General features: G+C 35.8%; 1 protein-coding gene across 1 annotated transcript in view; it reads left to right on the forward strand.

The window, feature by feature from the left end:
- Window positions 1-7,576: 7,576 nt before the first annotated feature.
- LOC137241080 (uncharacterized) overlaps window positions 7,577-20,633 on the forward strand; it is a 39,106-nt gene continuing 26,049 nt past the window's right edge. Inside the window, exon 1 of the mRNA XM_067768278.1 lies at window positions 7,577-9,678. Within this exon, the coding sequence (XP_067624379.1) occupies window positions 7,583-9,678 (2,096 nt within the window). The 5' untranslated portion in view covers window positions 7,577-7,582. The remainder of the gene's footprint in view (window positions 9,679-20,633) is intronic.

The raw sequence follows: 20,633 nt of genomic DNA on the forward strand, positions 1-20,633 counted from the left end.
TCATTTGATACCCATATTGTACAAACGCATTCTAGAGTCACCCCTGGTCCACGTTTATGGCGATATCCCGAAAAGGCGTCCACCCATAGAACTAAGGCCCACTCCGTTTTAAAATACTCATCAACACCTTTCGTTTGATACCCATATTGTACAAACACATTCTTGAGTCACCCCTGGTCCACGTTTATGGCGATATCTCGAAAAGGCGTCCACCTATAGAACTTAGGCCCACACCCTTTTAAAATACTCATTACCACCTTTCATCTGATACTCATATCGTACAAACAAATTCTAGAGTCAGCCCTGATCCACCATTATGACGATATCCCTAAATGGCGTTCATCTATAGAACTATGGCCCACTCCCTCTTAAATTACTCTTTAATACCGTCCATTTGATACACATTCCAGGGTTACCCTAGGATCATTTTACTACGAGGTGATTTTCCCTTATTTTGTCTCCATAGCTATCAACTGAGTATGTAATGTTCGGTTACACCCGAACTTAGCCTTCTTTACTTGTTTTTATTTAAAAAAGTATTGTCACGGATATTAGCATCACTAAGCTATACCATCACTAAGGCGATGCTAATGCCATGCTAAGCGGTATTTACGTCAGTAATCAAATCATGTATACACATATATAAGGCAGCCGAGAGATGTCACACACGGATGCATTTACTTATACGCCTATGTGTGTGCGAGAGACTGTAAACTACAAACTCACATACATATGGGAGACGCTGAAAAGTAGACAATTGTAAACAAGTAGAAACTATATAAGAACTATAAACACACGAAATAGTTGGTAAGTTCTGGAAATAGAAGAGCCTAGATGCATGCAGCGTAAACTATAAAAGCGGCGCAAGCGAGTAAGAAGTAATTCAGTTTGATTTGAGTTGTCAAGCAGTTTCGATTAAGACGATATCCAGCGAGCAATAGCAGTATTATTTTGAAAGTCAGTTTCATTTAAGCTATCAGTTTGGTTATTAAGCCAGCTAGTTGCAAAGTATAAGTGTTATTGTGAAGAACTTTAATAAAGGCCATTTTTCCATTATTCAATATTGGAGTTATTTATTCAACAGTTTAGTGATTCGAACGTTAGAAGAAGAGGCAAATAAGAGGATTTGCAAGCAAATTCGTTACAGTATTTTACAGAAAGATTGTTGACATCAATTCTGGAAGGCTGATGAATAGTGTCTTCCTCCGAAGCTTCGTCCCCACTCTCCGTTCCGCTTAAGATTGGATCCTCTGATTCAGGAAAGTAACGTTCCACAATAACATCCTCTGTAGGAAATACAGTTGTACAAAGCTCGTCAACTACTTCCATATAATCTTGAACAGTAGCAGTGCATGTTACTTGGTTTGCTGTAAGCCAAGCTTCGAAATCAGCTTCAATAAGTTTCTGATTATCATCAATATGGTTCAAAAAAATTAGTGGAATGTCATCTTCCTCTTCCCATTCAGAATATTGAGCAAATCCAGCTTTTTTGAAGTAATTCGCTATTGTTTGACTACTAACTTCAGTATTCCAAGCTGTACTTACATAATTGACGCAATCCAGGAATGTAATATTCTGCTTTTTGTTTGTCTCTATGCGTTTAAGTGCTTCTTTCACCAGTCTACTACGATAAAAAGCTTTAAAATTTTGAATTATTCCCTGATCAAGGGGTTGCAATTTAGCGGTCATATTCGGAGGAAAAAATGCCAATTCAATAGCTTTTAGTTTGTTTTGTACTTCTTTCGGATGTGCTGGACGGTTATCAATAAATAATAGAATTTTTCGGCCGTAACTTTGAAAGTTCTTAACCAATTTTAGAATCCAATCTTCAAAAAATAGACCTGTCATCCAAGCCTTCGTACTTGCTTTGTAATCTACGGGAAGCCACTTAACACCACGAAAGCACCGAGGGCTTGCACTTTTTCCAATCAATAGAACTTGTAAGTTTTTCCCGTATTGGCCGGGACATCCCGTATTTTTCACAAATTTTAAAGTGTCCCGCCGGGAAATGCTATGTCCCGGCATTTTCACAATATCAAAATTAATAAATTATAATCTGCTACGAAACATGGCCATCATTGTTTACTATATAGTTTGGCAGCTTAAATTGAGGTTATGTTGCGAATAGAGTGGAAGGCAGTGAAATAGGCAGTCGAATGACATATAATGAAGGAATGGTGTTCGGAGTTTTTTCAATGTTAAAAAAAAGTGATAAAAGCTTTAATATAAATAAAAATGTTGTTTTAATGACAACAAAAACGCCTTATATATTCTATATACATAAATTCGTAAGGATTATCTCACTTTAAAATTTGAGCTAAATAATCTCAAGTTTTTTTTTTTTGAAACTGAGTCGAGAACTGTGCGTGTGAATGTGCGAATTTTCACCGATCAGCTGTTAGTTGCGCTACTAGGTAAGATTTACAATATCCATCATCCGGTGGCAAAATCCTGAGCCAGATAAATTATTTTGCATGTAAATGCAACAACAACGATTTGAGCTAGATAAATCCAGATAAAGTCTGGTTCAATTTGTGAGCCAGATAATTTGTTAATTACTTCTTTTTAGTTTGGCAACGCTGCCTTTAATAACCTACTTTTCCAAAAATAGATGTCGCTGTTTAGCCTTTCGTCGTATGAGTTAAATGAAAAACAGCGGCGACATCTGCCTATCACATTTCACGTGTGCGAAAATTTCACGACATCTGCTTCTCAAGTCTCTGAATTATCCAGAGCATTCCCGTGAGAATTGAGCGTGAGCCGGAGCTGTAAAACCCACTGGATGACAGCAAATGATGGCCATATTTGCGCCCTCGATTGTATTCAGCTCATTAGCATATTGCATGCAACTCTGTGAAGAAGAAAAATTCATCCCTACCCTGCGAAAATTGTGTGACCAAAAACGCACACGGCACGATCACATTAATAGGAACGAAACAGAAAAGTTGGTGAAAAATCTACTCTCGCTCATGCAAATGTGACTATGAATATGACTACTACAATTACCGTAAATTACTAGTCAGATGACATAGGTTTTTGCAGGGTACTGTGGTTCTGAATATTGCAGGGATGCACCTTAACGTTAAGCTAATCGTTTATCAAAAAATTTCCACCGTTTCCGTTGAAACACTTCGAAATATTATCGATAAAGAAATTATCAAGATAAATTGTATCTCGTTTTTAACCGAAACGAAAAGCTTTCGTTAACGTTAAAAACGTTAACAAAAACGTGATACTTTATGTTTGAATTGTGCTGGCAATGCTATAGCCATGGTGAAGCCGTAAGGAGGTAACAACGAGCGCACATACACACACAAACACTATGTAATTTGTTTGTGTAATTCGTTGGTGGTAATGTCAAAAATACTCTGAGAAATGTTCGTACTGTCAAAATTCATGAGAAAAGTTGCAATCAGCTTGGCTAATGCTTTCACCTTTAATGACTCCGCCATCAATCAGCTTTGCCAGCATAGTTTGAAATTAATAATCAACATAAACGATTTGATTTCGTTTTGATATGGCAGAAAACGAAACGAAATCATTTCGTTAATTTGACGATCTTAACGTTAATAAACGAAACGAAATGACTTCGTTTCGTTTATTAACGTTGATTATCGTAACGAAATGATATCGTTTCGTTGGTTAAGCATGCCTGGAATATTGTCAATGTTTGAAATTTCGCACACTTAAATATTCATTTTGCAAGGCAAGTGTTGTGTTTTAAAATAACGTTTGGAAAATGAATCCATAGAATATTGAATTCACATTAAACACAGTAAACGTATTAATGTTTATCCTGTTTCATAAAAATATTTCTTATAAATAACTGAGTTTAAAAAGTTTAATTCTGTCTAAAAATTATTTCGCCGAATGAGCAACCTTGTTTTATTCAGCCCTATTCTGCATTTCGACTTGGATTGGAATTTTTTCGATTTGGCAATTTTGGTATTCTGCGTTCCAATCTCTTTCGATCCAACTTCGAATCGTTCGATTTTGTGTATTCTGCATTTCGATCGTAGTTCCGTTTTTCTAAGTTGCAAATTTGTTGGCGGAAAATTATTTTCCTTTTATTTTTTTCTTAATTTATAACAGAATTTTAACAAAAATGTAGTAAAACTTGATGAGAAATGTAAAAGGCTTCATGGTGATTGTTTTTTATGTTTCCAACACAAGTGCAGTATGAGACGTTGGCTAATTTAATCGCAACGGTTGCCTTCGCATAAAATTCTTGCTTCGCTTGTATATTCTCCTCTTTGCTTTGTTCAAATGTTATCCACTGAGGGTATAATTTTGGTTGCATTACATCCAGAAACATAGACAGTGACTTTGACACTGTTGACTCTCCCATTCCTACATTACAATCCGCCCCTATTTCATGCTGGTGGCCACTGTGGTGTGATGGTAGCGTGTTCCGCCTACCACACCGTATGCCCTGGGTTCACACCCCAGCCAAAGCAACATCAAAATTTTAGAAATAAGGTTTTCCAATTAGAAGAAAATTTTTCTAAGCGGGGTCGCCCCTAGGCAGTGTTTGGCAAGCGCTCCGAGTGTATTTCTGCTATAAAAAGCTCTCAGTGAAAACTCATCTGCTCGGCATAAAACATGTAGGTCCCCGTCCGGCCAATTTGTAGGGAAAACCAAGAGCACGACGTAAATTGGAAGAGAAGCTCGGTCTAAGATCTCTTCGGAGGTTATCGCGCCTTACATTTATTTTTATTTTATTCCATGCTGGTAACTGCCTTCTGCAAAAACTCTCAAAGCAGCTAAAACAATATTAAGGGCAGATGTCGACGCCGAAGTCCTTGGACGAATTTGCCCCGTCTAAGATCTCTTCGGAGGTTATCGCGCCTTACATTTATTTTTATTTTATTTCATGCTGGTAGCTGCCTTCTGCAAAAACTCTCAAAGCAGCTAAAACAATATTAAGGGCAGATGTCGACGCCGAAGTCCTTGGACGAATTTGCCCCGCGAAAGTATCTAACACATACTTGAAAGCATCATTAAGACGAAAGTTTTTTTTGAACCTAAATAAGAAAATAAGTAATTAAACTTTACCACTTTTAAGTTCAATTTCTTACAATTCGTCACTCATCTCAAATGGATTACACAAAACTCGCAATATTTGCCTTTCCATTCTCGCCTGACCATTTTCGTATGCGTTGCTTTCCAACTCCACAAATGATGCCGCGGCTATTGATTCCATTATAATAGACAGCTATAATTTGTGTCTGTTCGTTGGGTCCAGTTATATGCCAAAGCAAGCTGCCGGAGTAGAGGAAGGTGAAGCGAAAACGCAAACAATCCTTGCGGAAAGAATAAATAAATCTTTATAAAGCATTTTAGGCCACTGCAATGAAATTAGCATCCATAAAATTCAGAAAATGTCAGCTATAGTCGTGCAGGAATCCGTTTTAACAAAACTTGGTGGCCACGGCAGGGGATTGCCCAAAAGAACGACAAAAACACACTTACAATTATGAAAGCACTTTACTAAAAAAAATATAACACTGCGGCAATATATTCTATTGCTTTTTTTTGTACAAAATGGCGTGGATAATGAAATATAAACGTTTTTCAGTGTTTTTTACAGATTTTCTTTAATTTATTTTGTTCCAATGTTCACACATTCCGTACAAACAGCTGATTTCGAAAAATCATTTAGTCTTCCTCTTCTCGTTACGATTCCGTCGTAATGCAGTATACCGAAGTTCGATTAAAGCGGAGCGTAGAACGGGAACGTAATCGAAATGCAGAATAGGGGTGATTATTTGTTTCATCAATTCAACGTTTTGTTCAATACCTTTTCTTCCATTTATCAAGCCAACCTGTGCTTGCCATAAAATGATAAACGCCAAAACGCTTAGCAAATTCCCTTGCCTTTTCCTTTAATATTGATTCGGATATAGGCATGTTTGAATCTCTAGCTGCTGTGTGTGCTGGTCGGAATACTATATTTTGCAGCAGCGTTATTTTTCTTTAACCCATTTTCCAGTTCTATGATCAGTTTATATATTTCCTTAATCGACAAAGATTTTAAAACACGTTTGGTTGCCATTATAATAAACAAAAGGATTTACATAATTTACACTTGACTGTTTACTTTATTAGTATGACTATCATTTATAACTAAACTATGGAAACAAAAACAAGCATTTAATGTACAAATAGGGGACTCCCCGAAACAAAATTAAATTCAAAACAATATGCTCTTTTGTTTTGAATTTAATTTTGTTTCGGCGAAACCCCTCCTATTTGTACATTAACAGAGAGACAACGTAACTTCGAGTTAGAGAATTACTTTGTATGGATGCTCGTTCGAGTTATAGAGAACTTCGAGTTGTGGAAGTTCGAGTTACGGTAGAAGAATTGTATGTAATTTATAGCGTTTTCTTTTCTGAAATAAATTGTTGCCTAAGTAAATGGGCGGCCACCGTGGTGTGATGGTAGCGTGCTCCGCCTATCACACCGTATGCCCTGGGTTCAACTCCCGGGCAAAGCAACATCAAAATTTTAGAAATAAGATTTTTCAATTAGAAGAAAATTTTTCTAAGCGGGGTCGCCCCTCGGCAGTGTTTGGCAAGCACTCCGGGTGTATTTCTGCCATGAAAAGCTCTCAGTGAAAACTCATCTGCTTTGCAGATGCCGTTCGGAGTCGGCATAAAACATGTAGGTCCCGTCCGGCCAATTTGTAGGGAAAAATCAAGAGGAGCACGACGCAAATTGGAAGAGAAGCTCGGCCTTAGATCTCTTCGGAGGTTATCGCGCCTTACATTTATTTATTTATTTAAGTAAATGGTAAAGCCTTAATAGAGTTGCTCCTACCCCAAAAAATTTTGAACATTTATAGTGCATGCAAAGAAGATAAATCGCTACCCCGTGTATTAGCTGATTTTCACAAACGCGCTGTCAATGATAATAAAAATTCATTAGCAATTATTTCCTTCATTTAAATTTTCTTCGCCTAAAAATATGTGAAGTTACGAAAATAAATTGCCACGATCAGCCAGTTTAGCAGAGTTGCACTGCCACACCGCCATTCTTTGCAGGGTAAAATTGTAACGCTTTTGCGTTGCGAGCAGGCAACAATTTTCACAAAAGAACGAAATACCCCGTAAAGGCGTTACCTGCTTTTTAGAACAGAACAAAATATATTCACAACACTTGCGCGGCGTACAAAAAGCGTAACACTTTTCCCAGAAAAGAAAACGCTATTACTCTCATAATGCTATTGCCACCCGATTTCGTTCGAGTTATAGAAAATTTGAGTTACGGAAGTTCGACTGTATATATACATATGTACATATATCTGTGGTCATAAGCAATAATCGCCTAAGTTCGGCGTAAAAAGATGGGACATAGGCGATTAATGCTTGTGACCACAGATATGTATGTAAAAGCAATTAATTGAAAATCTGTCTCTACCTATTGTCAATTGATAACCTTTGGTCATTTCCGAATTTATTTCAAGCAGCTACTTTCGCGACTTTCTCATGTTGGTAAATAAACAATGAGACTTTTCAGGCACGAGATGAATAATATATATTTGGTAAGTATCAGTTTGAAATCGGTAGTCGCTGTGAAAATGTGTTCAGACCAACAGCAGCAGTTTTTGTTTTATTTCCTTTTTTTAACAACTGTCAATTATTTTACGAATTGTCTTGTCGCGACGACGATAAAACGGACTACATATCCAGATTTTCAAACAGAAAACGCACGCGAACTTTTACGTATTTCGAAATCGGCTGAAATGCTTAACTACATAGAACCCAAAGTAGGCGTTTGTGATGATTTTTATCGTTATGCTTGTGGTAATTGGCATAAAATTAATCCAGCACGTTTGTCGGAAGGTAAAACCGGACTCTTTAATGTACTCAAAAAGTCATACAATCGACGTGTGGCGCGCTTGATGAGCGAACCCCATCGTACCACAAGCGAAACGGAAATGAAACGTAAAGTCAAATATTTTTTTGAATCATGCATGAACAAAGCGGAACTACGAGCCAACTATCGACAGAAGCTGCTGACAGTGTTGGAAGAATTTGGGGGCATGCCGGCGTTGAAGGGCGCGCAATGGCAGGCAGATAAATTTGATTGGTTAGAAGTGATTGCGCTCATATTGCGTAAATATGGCAAGCAAATTATTTTGGGAGCAGATATACATGCCGATCTTAGCAACAATGAAGTAAATCGCTTATATTTGGGGCAACTGGATAAGCTGGTGACAGCACGCGCGAACGACTATTATATAGCCTTGGCTGTGGCGAGACAAAGAGAAATGTACGAGGTGTTAGGCATGAGCATGGAGTCAGCTGCTAGGGTGGCTTCAGAGACGGTAGATTTTGAAAAGCAACTTGCAGCAGGTAAATTGGATGCTAACAAAGGTGTCGGTATGGAGGATAAGGCGCAACTCACACTACTCGAAGCGATGACAGAGAATTATAAGCCAACATTAAATTTTACGCATTTCGTTCAGACTTGGTTGGGCCATCCATATGTGTTACCCGTTTATGCATATGTCGAATCGTATTTAGATAATTTGCGTAAAATTATCGATGATACACCCAAAGAAATTGTCGCTAATTATATTTTGTGGGAGCTGTTACAAGATTTTCGTATGGAAGCAAACGACTCGGAAGAGAAACATCAAAATCATTGCGTTGAGCGTACAAAACATTTTTTTGTCAAATATTTGGACTACATGGTTTATCAAGAGTTGTTGGCGCATAACGCGCATATAGACGAGGAACTGCAACTTTTGTGGATGGAATTGAAAAATACATTTAGTGATGCGTTACAATCGGATACGAACTCATGGATGTCAGAGACAACACGTGACAAAGCATTGGAAAAACTATTGGCCATGTCTATGGAGATAAATTCGTATGAGCATGAGAATTTCGAAAAACAATATAGTGATATAGTTATTAGTACAGATACCTATTTCGATAATGTGTTACAAATTTTAGAAGCACGCGGACGTAATTATCGTTTACGTTTGCTCGAGCCACCTAAACTTGACGATGGTGAAACTCTCAGTTTTACACCTGCCTATGCTGTAGAATACAATAGAGTTCTTATACCAGTCGCTTTTCTACAGCCACGTTTTCTTTGGGATCATGCCTACCCAACTACACTTAAATATTCTACAATCGGTTTTATATTGGCACATGAAATGGCTCACGGTTTCGATTCCATTATACGTAAATATGATGCTAAGGGAAATTTGAATAATTGGTGGGATCGCCAATCCACCGAAGAGTTTGCCAAACGTAAAGAATGTTTACGTCAACAATATGGTGCATATCGTTATAACGGTCGTAAATTACCGAAGACTAATGCCCAAGATGAAAATATTGCCGACAATGTGGGCTTACGTATTGCTTATGCCGCATTTCAACAATGGATTTGGAAACAGCAGGAAAATGCAACGCTGCTGTCGCATGAGTCTCTACCAAATATGCATTTAACGCCATATCAATTGTTCTTTTTGAGCTTGGCACAAGTTTGGTGTACGGATGTGAGTCGACATTGGCGCCAAATTTTTTTAGCTACCGATATTCATGCACCCGAAGAAGTGCGTGTTGTTGCAATGTTATCGAATTTTAATGCATTCGCTGTTGAATTCGAGTGTGCAAAAGATACAAAAATGAATCCAAAACGGAAATGTGTGATATATTAGTGTATGTGTGGAGTGGAAAAAGATATATGTGACCTGGGATCATGAAACGGCCCTATTGTGCGAAAATATCGTTGTTCACTTTTTAAGTGATTCTTATAGGAAATTTAACGCTCTTGCCAATGGAACAAACCGCAACCGTTTTCTATCTTTCTTAGTTTTTCACAAATCGCATTTAAAGCCAAATCGGACCAAAAATACGATTTTTCGAAATATTTCGAAGAGAAGCGCACAAGCAATCATTTGTGCAAGTATCACTCACATATACACGCGCATATGAGAACCTATCGGAGATTTTTTTCTTATTATTGCATTGTCATCGGGTTCTGAACTATATTCCAAGTTTCATGCTTGTAGCTTGAGTCATGCTAAACAAACGCGTTTTTCTCGAAAACTTGTTTTCGCTCAACAGGGTCGTTTCACGATTCTAGGTCACATATGTAATGCGTTTCAGAGATTAGTTTTTAAAATTATTTCCATTTTTATGTTACTTCATTCTTTCTTTTTATGCAGTAAAGACTAATATGATAATTTGAATACTGATAACTCGGATTTTTCATTATAATGGCCCCTATTATGAGACAAATTCGATCTTCGACTGTGGTCGAAAAAGCTGATCGAACGAATTTTCATTCGGTATTATGACACTCAATCGATCAAGACTAGTGTCATTGTTCGATAATTCGATAAATTCAAGCGTTCAGAAAAGCACATTCCCATCATCTTTCAAATAAAATAAAAGCAAAATTATTTATTATGAAGAAAAAAGATTCAAGGTTCGATTCGAGGTCAAGGCCAGAAAAATAATTTTTTTCTAATGATAATTATTGTTATTTTTTATTTTTCTAAATTTGAAAAATTGTATTTTGTAATTGACAATAAACAAATGCAGCATTATCAGTGATTTGGAACAGATGGCGCAACACTGAATAAATATAGTTGGTAAGAAGGAATAGAAGTAGCGATTTGTCAGTCAAACAAACCACCGCTGTATAGCTAAATGGTTAGCGCAGCGTGCCTAAAGCGTACTGACGATGAAGGCTTAGCACCCTTCGAAATTGATCTATCTGCGCAGCTATGGCAGGTTGTCTGAAAATTTTTTTACTTACTATTCCAAAAACAAAATACAATTTTTCAAATTTAGAAAAATTAAAAAATAACAATAATTATCATTAGAAAAAATTATTGTTCTGGCATTGAGCTCGAATCGAACCTTGAATCATTTATCAATAGGCCGATAAATATAAAAACAATTACGAAGAAAAAAGCTTAAGTACTGTAACTAGCCAGAAGTATAAAACGCTGAAATGAATTTCAACGCGTAATTGTAGCTTTCTAAACATTGTTGTTCCATGTGTTAAAAACTCAACTTCATAATGACCATGGAAGCGTTAATGGACTTGCTGTCCAGTAAAGATGAATGGCTGCAACAATGCGCAAGAACCAAGTCTAGTCCAACCCTTTTGAAATTGGCAACAATTCTCAGATTTTGCGCTAGGGATTGTCTCAACTAAGCATCGGGCACGAGAATACACTCGGAATTTTTTCCACCTGATCCTTTCTGCAAGTTCCTTTTGTTATAAACGGATTTTGTCCAATTTTCGAAACCAGTCTTCCAATAAGTTGTTTTGTATTCACGACCTTGCACCTATATGTAGGGTTCTTAAATTATATTGACTCAATTATTATACTCAGCGTGCTTTGCACACAGAGTATATTAACTTTGATTGGATAACGGTTGGTTGTACAGGTATAAAGAAATCGAGATAGATATAGACTTCCATATATCAAAATTTTCAGTTTCAAAAAAAAATTTGATTGAACCATGTCCGTCCGTCCGTTAGCACGATAACTTGAGTAAATATTGAGATATCTTCACCAAATTTGGTACACTAGCTTATCTGGATAGATTGGTATGGAAAATGAGTGAAATCGGATGATAACCACGCCCACTTTTTATATAAATAAAATTTTGGAAAACACAAAAACCTGACAATTTAGTAAATAATATACCTAGAATGTTGAAACCTAGAACTTTTGAAATGGGCGTGGCACCGCCCACTTTTGATAAAATCAATTTTATAAATATTATTAATAATAAATCAAAAATCGTTAAACCTTACTTACTTACTTAATTGGCGCTTAACCGTCTAATCGCTAAACCTATCGTAACAAAATTCGGCAGAGAGATTGCCTCCACTATAAGGAATGCTTTGAAGAAAATTAACGAAATCGGTTAAGGACCACGCCCACTTTTATATAAAGGGTTTTTAAAAGGGTCGTGGACAAATAAAATAAGCTATATTTTTGCAAAAAAGAGCTTTTTATCAATGATATTTCATTTCCCAAGTGTATTTATAACAATAAATAGGAAAAACTTCAAATTTTAAAAAATGGGCGTGGCACCGCCCCTTTTTTGACTAAGAAATTCTCTATGTTTCGGGAGCCATAACTCGAAGAAAAATTAACGGATCGTTATAAAATTGGGTACACAGATTTTCCCTATAGTAGAAAATATTTCTAGTAAAAATGGACGGGATCGGTTAAAGACCACGGTAACTTAGATATAAAACAGGTTTAAAAGGATCGTAGGCTAGAATAATAAGCTATAACTTAGCAAAAAATAGTTTTGAATCAATGGTATTTCACTTATTAAGTTTTATTGTAAGAGGAAATATGGAGACATTTTTTTTTAACGGGCGGTGCCACGTGTTATGTAGAAAAGTAATTTATCTGAAATGAAATGTACAATTGAAGCTAACGCTGAGTATATAATGTTTGATTACACTCGAACTTAGACACCTTTACTTGTTTTTATTTAACTTTGTTATTATGTTACTTTGTACTTTGTAATTTTAATATGTTTTACAATATTTTAATTTTCAATATTGAGTTTTCTATTTTCAAAAATTTTCATTATTATTCAATTTTGCATCATAAAAATATAACATTTTCTTTTAAATAATTTTTGTGTGGATATTAATTTTAATACAAATAAAGCATCATATAATATATACGATTAATGCAAATAGTTTGAAATTACTATTAGGTAGCAAAAAAGTAAAAGTTAAACACAAAAAACTTACGTTTCAGAAAATTTTCTTCTAATTCGATACAGCGTCGACAACAAATTTCTATTCGCTGCAAAATTAGATACACAAAGAAAATTTCGACAGAGATTAGATGTCATAATACCAATTTCAAATTTGAATTTCGATGTACGATAGCGATGTTCGATAGCGAAGATCGAAGATCGAAAAATGCCCATAATAGGGACCAATATATTCAAATCAAGGAATGAATCCAAACGTATCATCCATCATCAATCATAAAATAAAGTTTTAGTTTTTTCTAAACCGAACGTAAAATTGTTTCAATTCCCATAATCGTTCTATCTGTAGAAAACAGTAACTTCGATCGGAAAAAGTACAAAACCGTTACGATTTGAAACCAGTTCAATTTGAAACCTAAAACCATGCTCGATATTTTGATCGAAAAGAAGTGAAACCATATGCATAAACCCTATAAAAAGATTATCGGTTTATCAAAGTTGTTTTTTAAAACCATTTTGTACAGTTTTCTTTGTTCAAGTCCTTACATTTTCTGACAACCTAGATACCTCAAACTTTGAACATAGCTTAGAGTCCTATTAAAATCCAATATTTAGAAAAAAAAATTCTAGACTAAGCGCGGTATCCACATCTAAATACAAAATTCCATAAAAAAGTTCAAGAAATGCTCAAATAGTATAGACATAGATAGATAAATAATTGAGGATCGCACTGCGACCATTGGTCTATTGTGCCCTCAGCTCCTTCACAGCACCTCATCCAAGCCGACATCTCTGATGAACCCTAGCGGTTCACGTGGTGTGAGGGATTTAATGTGAGAATGCTCTGGCCATGGAGCCCGTAAACTTATTCCTGCGTCATGAGATTGCGTCACACTCCAGGAGGATGTGATCCGCCGATCATATCGATCACAAAATCGGCATGTGTTGTTCGATATCATGTCCAGCTTCTGCATGTGGCTGTCAAGTAGAATACTCCTCACAAGAAAACTCGCTTCTGCTACCTTTTTCCACTGACTTCGCCAAGAAATTTATGTGCATCTCATTAAGTCTTGAGCAGCGCCCCTCTAAGAACACAACCGGTTAAATACCAGGATAACTCTGATTGTGTATATGCGTTTTTTGAATGGAATTTGCAATTTTTTCTGAGCACAAGTGTTCTTTTTCACACAAGAAATCTACAGGAATTTTTTCTTGAGTGTTTTCTGTTGATGTAGATACCGCAATTTTTTAAGTTTTTCAATCAGTTTTTCATTAAACTAGGGTGGCCACCGTGGTGTGTTGGTAGAGTGCTGCGCCCGCGACACCGAAGGAAATTTTCGGCCCAAACCCGTTTTTCAAATACCCCGAGGATAGCTCAGCTATGAAAGAAAACATCTCTTAGAAACTTGCAGCTACCGTTCGGAGTTGACATAAAATATATAGGTCCCGCTTAGCCAATTTGTAGGAAAAATTAAAAATGAGCACGATGCAAATCGGAAGAGAAGTTGAGGATACCAGACATTTAAACAAAAAGAGAAAAAAGCTTATGGCCTTCGGGTCAAGATAGTTATAAAACTTATTTTTAATTAACTTCCCGGTGAATCAGAGACTTGAAATTTAAAATTTGGCGCACTGGTCGAAAAGAGTTTAACACATATGACAAAAAGTTTTGCTGGCATCGGATATAATCTTGTGATAAATTTTGGAGATACCTTCGATTGAGCTACAAACTTCATACCTCACGAGCCGGACCCGCGCACATCTTGCGCAACCAATATAAAAGTCTCTTATCAAATATCAACAGAAATCAGCTGTTCCATCAATCAAAAACTTACAGCTTGCGCTGCCATCGGGCGTATGTTAGCAACTGTCGGTAATACAATGCAAATATTCACAATAGTGCCATTGCACAAATATATTTCTTTGTGTGCTCACGATCGTTTATTATAAGCTTTTATTTTTAACAAATTATAAAATAAATAAAGCTAAAAAAAGCACTACGACCGAAATTGCCCAAAGCTCGCTAATAGCCCGAATCTCCATCTTTTCAACCAAAACTTTATTTATAGATTTGGATTCCTATTAAGAGCGAAAAAGGGACCCGTACATAAAAACAGCAATTAGAAATAATATATATGATACTTGGTTCATAATCCGATGACAATGCATTAAATATGAGAAAAGTCCGATAGTTCGTGATTAAAAGGGAGAATCTTGGCGATCAGTTTTTAGAGACGTGCTTTTGTGCACCGAGACAATGCAACAAAAGAGGAAAATAAAATGGAGCTAAACAATTACACTTAAATCCCTCCTTTATATATAGAAGAAGCGCTTAAAAGATATATCTTCTTTTTGTTGGAAAAATCATCGCAATCATTTATAGTGAGCAGTGGTTATATAAAGAGTAGTCTGCCGTTCATATTACAATATCTGTGTACTCAGCCAGTTTTTTAATGCATACATATTAGCAGATAACATGTGACAGACGTAATACATAGTTTTAGTTTACTTATTCGGTATAAGGAACAAAATTATAAATATACGGAAATGTGAAAAACTATAATCGTTCAACAAGTTCAAAGCCAAATCTATTTAAATACATTTTATTAATGTAAGTAATATAGCAAAGAATTGTTGATAACAATCTGTAAGACTTAGAACAGTGATGCTCTTTGTAGAGAAGGAGATACCTCAGGGAAATCTAGCTTAAAATTTGCGAATATAGGGGAAAGGAGGCAGTTTATATTTTGTGACACTAAAAATATACTTATTTTGAGGTATCGCTCAAGTCGTAGGTCCAATCAAGTATATAAAAACTGCATACCTAGAACTTCGAATAGATAAGGAGTAAGGGGTTTAAAGCACCTTTTTCTTGAGCGGAAGCATAAATTTAGAGGCATTTAACATCACGCAGAAACAATTTCATGTTGAATCAACACTTCTTTAACACTTTTTCAGGTTATTATTTTTCAACACTATCGCTCAGGTTGTTTTAACATGAATCTACTTTTTCACTGTTCCTACATGTCAGATCAATTTATGAATTTAACATGATCACAAACATTTGAATCCTGTTAATACAACATTATTTGTCTCGTTAAATTTTTGGCGCATTACTTTTGATCGAATTGAGATATTAAATTTCTGTTTCCAGATTCCTAATTTAGACTTAAATACGCGTGTTTGGGTCCCCCATTTGATATTGTAACGAATCTGCCGCAAATCCTCTTATTTGCAATCCTCTGCTAAGTTCGAATCACTAAACTGTTGAATAAATAACTCCAATATTGAATGATGGAAAAATGGCCTTTATTAAATACTTCACAATAACACTTATACTTTGCTACTCGCTGGCTTAATAACCAAACTGATTGATAACTCAAATGAAACTCTACTATTGACTGCCAGATCGCGTGCTTAATCAAACTGATTGATAGCTCAACTCAAACTGAATTGCTTCTTACTCGCCTGCCCCGCTTTTATAGTTTACGCTGCATACTTCTAGGCTCTTCGATTTCCAGAACCTACTAGTTATTTCGGCTACAAAATCGCCAGCCACAACTACGTGCAAAAATTATTGCCCTCTCTTGTGACAACTGAGATAAGATATATGCATGTGTTTGTGCATTGCCGCTCCGCTGCTCGTATACGTACATATGTGTAGACGCAATTATTTATTCGTTTATGTAGATACATAATGATTGAATTATTGATGTGAATGATTGTAGTTTACAGTCTCTCGCGCATACATAGGCGCATAAGTAAATGCCTCTGTGTGTGACATCTCTTTCGGCTGCCTTATATATGTGTATACATGATTTGATTATTGACGTAAATACTGCTTGGCATGTCCTTAGCATCGCCTTAGTGATGGTACAGCTCAGCAATGCCAATATCCGTGACAATATATTTTATCAGATTTTCGGTAGGTACACACTAAAATATTAATTTCCTTTAGGTCCTACTTTCACAGTGGTAGATCCCAGAAAGTAGTTTTTCCCAAAGCGTGAAGTTCTCTCGTAAAGTTTCTCCAATATGCTACAAACAATAATGTTTCTCTTTTTCGATAAGAGAACTTTGGTACTTTGGAACTTTTGGCCATTTTACCTTACCAATACTGGCAACACTGACCACGACTTAACTTCTGTTCTTTTGAGAACAAAATTCTGTTCACAACCTTTGATGGGGGACAGATGGCGGTCGAAAACAACACATGTTCATGTTAAATCAAACCGAATTTATGGTGAGGCATACACACTAATGTAATTCTAATGCAGAAATAGTTCATGTTATTTTAACCATACGATTCATGTTAAAATGTTCGTGTTGATTTTTCGAAATTGTTTTTGCTTTACGTACTAGAGCTGTTCATGTTGATTCAACATGATTCATGTTAACTAAAAATGTTAGAAATTTTTCTGTGTGTTCATATTCGTTTATCCTTTAAGCATAATCTTTACGAGTGACCCCTGTCAAAGTTAAGTTTCTTCTATGGAATTCCAAAAGTTTAAATAAAACTTTTTATTTTCCAACCCTTCAAACATTTTCGGAGCACTCATAATTATGACCCAGATTGGAGTCCAATACACTGTGCAACAGCCGGCTGTGTATTGGACCATACCCACTTTTTTGTAGAGATTGAGGGTTAAGTAGGCAAAGTACTATCTCCGTTTTTCGAAGTTATCCTCCAAAAAATAGATATCGGCTTTCGAAGTTCGAAATTCTACATTTCGAAATTTAATTTTTTTGTTAACGCGTTCAGCAAATTAAAAAGTAAAAATGTGGTCGTGGTCCACCTTTTTCTTTTGTTTGAACGGCTGAATTCTCTTTTTGAAAAATTACAGTACGAGCAATTACAGTGGAGAGTATATGCAGACATGAAAGTAGTAGCCACTATCATGGGACTATCTGACTTTTCACCTCGTATAACAGCTGTTATACTAAATTTCTCAAAAAAAAAAAAGAATGCAGCCCTTCAAATAATGGAAAAGAGCGGACCACGACCACATTTTTATTTTTTCAATTTGCTGAACGCGTTAACAAAAAATAAATAAAATTTCGAAATGGAGAATTCCGAACTTTGAAAGCCGATATCTATTTTTTGGAGGCTAACTTTGAAAAAAGGAGATAGTACTTTGTCTACTTAAGCCTCAACCTCTACAAAAAAGTAGGTTTAGTCCAATATTCAGTAAAAAAGTTGATTTTGTCGCATAGTGATTTATATGAGCTAAATATAGTTTTCAGAAATAATAAAAAATTCAATCACAAGAGGCTCATATATGACTCTTATATGATGAAAATTAGGAGAAAATAATTAATCATAAGAGGCTCATACATGACTCTTATATGATGAAATTAGGAGCCGTATGCCAAAAGTGTGAAATTAGAAAATCATCTTCGGAGCAAAATTTCATATTTTTTAATGGAATTTTTACTTCCTTTATATTAGGTCGGTTGAATGCTTGCCCGCTTTTCATAGAACTCTTGCAATCGATTTTTAAGTAACTTCTCATTGAGCTACAAACGTGAAACTTTACACATAGGTTAGAACACCGTGACAATGCAACAAAAGGAAAAAAAAATCCGTTAGGTGACGCATGGATCGAAATAATTAGATCAGAATTTGAAAATTTTCAAACCAGCTTTTAAGTAATTTCTCGATGAGCTAGATACTTGAAATTTGAAACTTAATTCAGAGGTCGATGACAGCCGATGACACAATACAAAAAGATTCGCTAGGGGGCGCACGGGATGAGATATTTAGAAAAATCGTACGAAACGGAGGGAATTTTGGGATTGATTTTTAAAAAAATTCCGTTAGGTAGCGCACGGATCGAAATATTTAGATAAGAATTTGGATATTTGGTGTTTTGGGATCGATTTTAAAGCAACTTATCATTGAGCAACAAACATGAAACCTCAGGGACAGGTTAAGGCACCGTGACAAAGGAACAAAAGCAGAAAAAATTCCGTTAGTTGGCGCTCGGATGGAAAAAATTAGATAATAATTTGGAAATTTGAAACCGGGTTTTAAGTAACTTCTCGACGAGCTAGAGGCTAAAAATTTAGAGCTTAATTCAGAGGTCGATGACAGCCGATGACACAATACGAAAAGTTTCGCTAGGAGGTGCACGGACTGAGATATTTAGAAAAATCAAATGTAACGGGGGTAATTTTGGGATTAATTTTTATGTAAGTTCTCATTGAGCTACAAGCGTAAAACTTAACGGATAGGTTAAGGCACCGAGAAAATATAAGAAAAGGAGAAAATACAAATAAAATAAAAAAATTTTAAGAACTTTCTTTATATCAATGGACAAAAATCAGCGAAAAATGTCTCCTCATATAAAGACATATTCTTGATTAACTTTGGTTTTTAAATTTTGACATAGAAATTGCCAAAAATATTTATGAGAAGTAAAAATATAAAGGGCCTACCAACCTTCCAATCCAAGTAATGTGCGCCCCACTTTTATATTTTTACTTCTCATAAATAATTTCGCACCTTCTATCTCAAAATTTAAAAATCAAAGTTTATCAAAAATATGTCTTTATATGAGGAGACATTTTTCGCTGATTTTTGTCCATTTATATAAAGGAAGAGCTTAAAATTTTTTATTTGATTTTTATTTTTTATTTTAAATTAAAATTTAGCTCTATAGCTTATACAAAATACCATTATAAAATTCAAAAACATTGGCTTAAGTTGCGGAATAACATTGTCCTCCACTACCTGTATGATCTTAATTGCTGCTGCAATTTACCTCATTTTTTGCTGGATTGCGACCATATAATCAAAGAACCTCTGTGCTATGTCAGGAATCATATATTATTTAAAAGGTTCTCGCCTTAATATTTTTGCTTCGGATCTGCATCTAAAATCTGCCCTGATGGGCAAATCCTACCTAATCACCAATATAAAGCATACAAATGACACCGAAAAGAGTCATAAAAGAGGCAAATACTGAACTTTCTAAGAGTGTATAATGAGTCTTATTGGACTCCTATTTAGACTCATATGGTGTCTTAAATAATCTCATATCGGACGACCATTGTAAGAAGACAAGTACAATTGTTTCAGAATCATAAATAAGCGCATAAAGAGCGTAAATAGTCCGAATAAGGACTCTTTTCTGCCTCTTTTTTGACTCTAAATGTTTTCGTTAAAACTATATACATACGCACATATGTAGATAATTGGCAATATGAAATATAAATTTAGGTCGCGATTGTAAACAGTTGAGGCGTGTTGCACAAATAGATATTGCAGTTCAGACTACGTAATATATTGATATATGAACTTTGACCACTTAACCGGTTCGAATCACGGCCATCGGAAAAGGAAAGTGGAAGGAATATAAAAATATACAGACAATGACTTTGCTAATCTCACAATCCGGACTGATGTTCGTCAACGGTAGCGTGTTTTCCGCAAGTTTTATTCCCGCTAGAAGAACTTCTGAAATCGGGCCATACTTTCCAAAGGAGGCCGCAACCTTAGCTAGAGAGTGTTACCTTATAAGATGGCATAACCGCCAATTAAGGTATATAAACCAACGCATAGACAGCTTTTGGACAATCGGGCGAAATGGGAGGAACATTTAAAGAATCGGAACCTTCCTGCCGTTGTAGGTAAGCCATGGTCTACCGTAAAGTCACTACTAGACCCGACTAAGCGCAACCACAAAATATCAATAGCCTTTGTCGATAAAGTGATATCTACTATACTTAGGGCTATATTTTTTAGGCAATTCAGCCCTTATTTCCTTCAGGGCATGTTTATGGATCCTAATTTGTTTTCCCATTTATATGTGTACTTACCAAAACTTTGACTGACCCATATACCGACCATATCCAGCTTCAGCAAAGTATAGTAAACGTGCTCACCCCGTTCGATATTCATGA

Source organism: Eurosta solidaginis, chromosome 1 (genome assembly GCF_040869045.1).
Source record: "Eurosta solidaginis isolate ZX-2024a chromosome 1, ASM4086904v1, whole genome shotgun sequence".
NCBI lineage: Eukaryota > Metazoa > Arthropoda > Insecta > Diptera > Tephritidae > Eurosta > Eurosta solidaginis.